This window comes from Pelodiscus sinensis, chromosome 6 (genome assembly GCF_049634645.1).
Source record: "Pelodiscus sinensis isolate JC-2024 chromosome 6, ASM4963464v1, whole genome shotgun sequence".
Classification (NCBI taxonomy): domain Eukaryota; kingdom Metazoa; phylum Chordata; order Testudines; family Trionychidae; genus Pelodiscus; species Pelodiscus sinensis.
In genome coordinates this window covers 47521678-47526585 of record NC_134716.1, presented here as the reverse complement: position 1 = coordinate 47526585, position 4908 = coordinate 47521678, and the positions used below count along the sequence as shown (strand labels likewise).

Genomic DNA, 4908 nt, shown 5'->3' with positions numbered 1-4908 from the left:
GCTATTCTATTTATAAAGAAGTTACTCCATATTATGGGAAATGAATAAAACCATCAATAGGGAAGAGTAGCACAGAAATAAAAATATTTAACTTGAGTGCTAATGTACACTAGAGTAATTCCTTGCAACATAAAATATGTAGTCTATTTCTTTCCCTGCCAGTCATGCCAGGGATGGGAGTTAGTCTATTTGCATTGCTACTATATTCCCTGAAGCTTATGACAATGATGGTAAGGCATAGCAATGAATACACAGAACATGTTCCGCCATAGGAATAGTGAAGCCACAGAGAATTAGAACTTCCATTACCAAGAACAATGGAATCAACAGCAGATGATGCAATAAAATCCTCAAATACAAGAGCACGTGAACTATTCTACTTAGAAATGCCCATCTAATCAAACACTAGTCACTTGCAAAGCAACTAATAGAAGAACTATGCAGATACCTGTGCATTTATTTTCCTGTTACATTTCAGCCTTGTTCTCTCCTTCACATTCTGCCACAGGATTCATTGGCCTACTTAAATGCTATTAGTGTGGCTTGTGTGTCATTTTCCTGTACTCATCTAATATTATCCAGAAACTTCACAGCTGTCTTTTGCAAACATGTAGTAGGAATATCCCCCTAGATATTCACTGTATATTAGAAGCTCCCTGCTGAATGTCAGACAATAGTGTGCATCTGAGTAATGCTTTTACATCACGTAATAGTGTAACAAATTAACATGCACATTTTCCTAGATTGCCTCAAAACAAAATCAAGGTCTGTGAGCTATTGGGTTTAGGATCCTCAGCTTCTAATGTTCCAAACATCTGGCAGACAGCCAAGTCAAATGACAGCTTGAAGCAGATGCAAGCTATTATCTAAAATATGTATGCAACAATAGTTGTGTCTGCAATCTTTTAGGTTTATTTACTTGTAGTCTAAAAGTGTGAAATGCACCTGAAATCTGAAGGGCATGTAGGCTTTCATTATATTTTGTTTCTGTAAAACTCAGGCATGGCTACTGCCAGCTAGTAACTTTTTTGATGGATTCCAGTTATTACTGGCATTTTAAATTGTAACTAAATCTTTTGTATTTTAAAAACCCAGAGGTATGAAACTTAAATTATCTTGGAACACGTGTGGTATGCCTCTAATGGACTACAAAGGCTGCCTACTACAATAACTCAGCTCATTAAGCATGCAGCTCCTCGCATTGCAAGCTGTTGAAATCAGCAGCTGTTGCAAAGGAGTGAAAGGTCAAATTATCAGTGACTAGAAAGCATGGCTATATCCCTCAGAAATAAAAATAAGTATTTTCAAGTAAGGGCACATTACCATGGTCTAGTTGATTATAGCACTTCATAGGAGCACAGGGATATGAAAGAAAACGCAAGTTCTGAACTTTAAAAAGGACAATGAGGTTTTCCCCACACAGTAAGCAAAACACAAGAGTTATTTATATTAAAAAGTTTATTATAAACATTAGAGCTTTCATAGCAGCATAAAGAGTATTATTGCATTAGTAAACCAATGTTTTCTAAACAGCCCAAAGGCCTTTGATAAATTGTGTCTGCATAAGAGTCTTTGCAGAAAAGTCTTTGTATATTGTCACAGTAACAAATCTCTAACAGACCATCAAAGTGTTTTCCTCTTAAAGTTTTGTAGTGCCAACAGTTCCTAGTTACAATATTTTGTCCAGTCTTTCCAAGTTATTTTTGTCCAATTTCCCAACCTTCTGTCCAGCTTTCTTAAACTTCCACTTGACCTGAAAACTTGCAATATTTCTTCAGCTCCTGGAAACTTGCAATACTCATTCAGCTCCTTGGCACGCCAGCCATTCCACTACTGCAAGGTAGTAGGGACTCACTCCTGGCATGAGACATCCCCTTCCTCCCTCACATCTTCCTTCTCCACAAGAGCCCACTGCTTGCCAGTCTGAGCGACTTAATCCGATCTCTTGACCAGGCTAATCCACAGAATCAGCAATGTGTTGGTTCACCCAGGCGTGCAACACCATGACGAGAATGCAACAAAGGTTTCAACCTCTCCAGTGCAATGAATCTTCATCACTCAGGCAGGGTGATAGTGGGCACCCAATCATTGACATGCCGGCTTTCCTCACAAAACAAGTTGAGCTTTTCCAGCGCAGGGTCTTTCCAAGCATCCTCATCTGGATTCTGTGATAAACAAGGACAAAAAAAACCCAAAACACTTCATGAGTTGGTATTACCAAGCTAGAATGCCAAGAGATAGGTACTTTGGGGAAAGGTTTGGTGAAGGGGCTAGCACAGAAAGCAGGACTAGTCTCTTTAAATGAGCAGGTATCTCTTGCCTAGAAACAAGGCACCGTTGGCACTGGGGTGGCAGGGAAACGTGTGGTCTTAGCTGAAGATCAGCAATCAGTCCCTGTACCAGCCATGCTCTGAGACTCCAGGGGGCATGGCATTTGGACATCTTAAGTCCCTGTGGCAGCAGGGGCAGCTGCAGCGGGGCAGGTCCGGGCTGCCCGCAGGCCTGGCAGAGGGCACTCACCGTGATGAGGATGCAGTGCAGGTCACGGGGCTCGCCCGACTCTTCGCTGGCCCCCACAATGTCGGCCAGCTTTGGGATGTCATGCAGGCGCACAATGTCGATGTCGTTGTCGCAGCAGAAGGCCTGGATGAGGGTGAAGTGGATCTGCAGGGCAATGTCCCCCTCGTCCTCCTCGGCCGCTGCCAGCACACAGAACGCCACCTTGTCGGGATCACTGTGGGGACAGAGCAGCTGTCAGCCCGGGGACAGAGAGTGGTACAGCCCCAGCAGCCCCCGCCGGGCCGCCTCTAGCACCCTCCCTCATCCCCAGCCAGCCACACACAGCTCGGATACTCACACGTTCATCAGCTTGGCGGACTCGTACACCCCGGCGGTGAGGCCACCGCGCCGCTGCGCCGACACCAGCAGCTCGTGGAGGGCTTTGCCCGCGCCCTGCATCCTGCAACACACAACGGGGAGGCGGCTCAGTCCCGGGTCCAGCGCGAGACCCCCAGGTCAGCCTCCCCTCCGGGCTACCCCCTGCACGCGCCCGCGCCCCGGCCGGCATCTCCGAGCCCCGCCACCACCCTCTCCACCGGGGCTCAGTCCCGGGGCCCGCCGCACGCTCCGGCGGCCACGCACCTGTCGCTGCTCTCGGCCACTGGCTCCTGTCCGTGAATCTCCTCCAGAGTCATGTCGCGTCTCACACGCTGTATCCGTATCCACGCGGGGCGGCTCGGCGCTAAGATCCCCCCGATCCGCTTCCCTCCAACTTGCTCTGCTCTTGTCCCCAGCGAGAATGGAGCGAGCTGGCGGCGGCGGCCGTATTTATAAGCAGCCTGGCTGCGGGGCCGGCAGCTGGCGGAGTCTCTGCAGCCCTCATTGGCCAGCCTAAGGGAGTATTATTATGATAATCAGGAGGTAGGCTGGGCCGGCTCGTGCCAGGAGGCCACGTGGAGGGGTAGTGGCGAGGGGTAAGGGGGGGCGGGGGATTACATTGCCTTCAGTCTGCTGCTGCTTTTGTTATATTTTGTTGCCAGGCAGACTGCAGATTTAATTGTAAAAAAAAAAAAGTAATAAAAGGGGAATACATTACGTTGAGTTGTCTGGTGTCATTGCATCCTTAATAAAAACGATGCAAAATGCACTAAAATATTACATAGACTAATGCAACTCTTACCGGTTCATTTAGAGAACACTAAAAAATAACTAAGGCAGATATCGCAAAAAGAAGTAAACGGTGAAGAGAGTGTTTTGCATTACAAATACACCCTACATTTACACGTGGGTCATTGTATATCTCGCTCCCTAAGTTTGCATCTTTTGTGTTGCATGTTTTGTGTTCCTATCCCAGCTAACTAGTTATCTTTGCTTTGCAAACTTACTAGCTCCGTAGATGGCTGCAGAAATGTTCTTGCAAACTTTACCAAAATGAGGGCACAAGCCCTGCATAAATAATGAGTCGTTGTGTGGAGCAGATTGTGGATGGCACACGCTGCTACTTTGCATTTCAATAGAAAGCGCACAATAGTGGAGGTCTGGCGTGTGGCAGTTTGGAGTTCAAACAATTGATTCTTTTTCTTCATAGCAACACTGTCCACCTGCCACTGGGGTGGGGATTTGCTGCTGGGGTGGAGGGCAAGAGAGGACAATTGCATTACTCTCCTATCGTCCAATCTGCCTCTGCAGATGAATGTCTCCATTTGCACACGCTTCTGGAGTGCAATTGAATGCCAGGCATTTTGAGCACGCGATCATTAAATAGTTAAATACTTTATTATAGTTCTTTGTTTTAATCTTTCATACACAATACATTTCAGAAAATTACACATGCACAGTTTGCAAGTAAGCATCCAGTATTTCAATACAAACTTGGAAAAGGTAATGCAGAGCCTGCTTTTGTAATTAATTAAAAACAGCCCATTAGATATGTATCTATTTCCTCAAATGTAACTGTTCAATAGTTTTAATAGAAACTAAAAAGTTGACACAGTTTGTAGATTATGAACTCACTGTATATTCCACGCACTCACTCGCCCTGAAAACTATCAAGAGTTTCATTTTACTAAGTATCCAAATCAGTGTACTTCATGCACTTGAACCCATTTCTCCAGAAATCCCTGTTGCTTTCTTTCACTCTAAAAAGTCATCTTGATTAGTAGCGCTATCTACTGGATGTTGAAGCAGCTGCTGCTAAAATGTATCCTCTACTGTCGCCTTGCCCTAGATACAAGTTACTGTGCAGACACTAAAAGGATTTGCTGTGGGAGGGAAGAACCAATACAGGCAAACCAAAAAGGGGACAACACATATTATAAGCCATGATCCATATGCAAATTATCCAAAAGCCTGATGTATAATTCCCTGTACTTGTTCTAGAGTACAGAAACTGATGCCTCTGTACACTTA

The 4908-nt window shown here is 45.4% G+C and overlaps 1 protein-coding gene across 1 annotated transcript; it reads right to left on the bottom strand.

The window, feature by feature from the left end:
- Positions 1 to 1440: 1440 nt before the first annotated feature.
- Positions 1441 to 3310, bottom strand: GADD45G (growth arrest and DNA damage inducible gamma). Its single transcript, XM_006131884.4, has 4 exons — positions 3142 to 3310; positions 2858 to 2959; positions 2521 to 2734; positions 1441 to 2165 (listed from the first exon to the last, which is right to left on the bottom strand). The coding sequence occupies exons 1-4, from the start codon at positions 3192 to 3194 to the stop codon at positions 2055 to 2057; spliced, it is 480 nt and encodes a 159-aa protein (XP_006131946.1). The 5' UTR covers positions 3195 to 3310; the 3' UTR covers positions 1441 to 2054.
- Positions 3311 to 4908: the final 1598 nt, after the last annotated feature.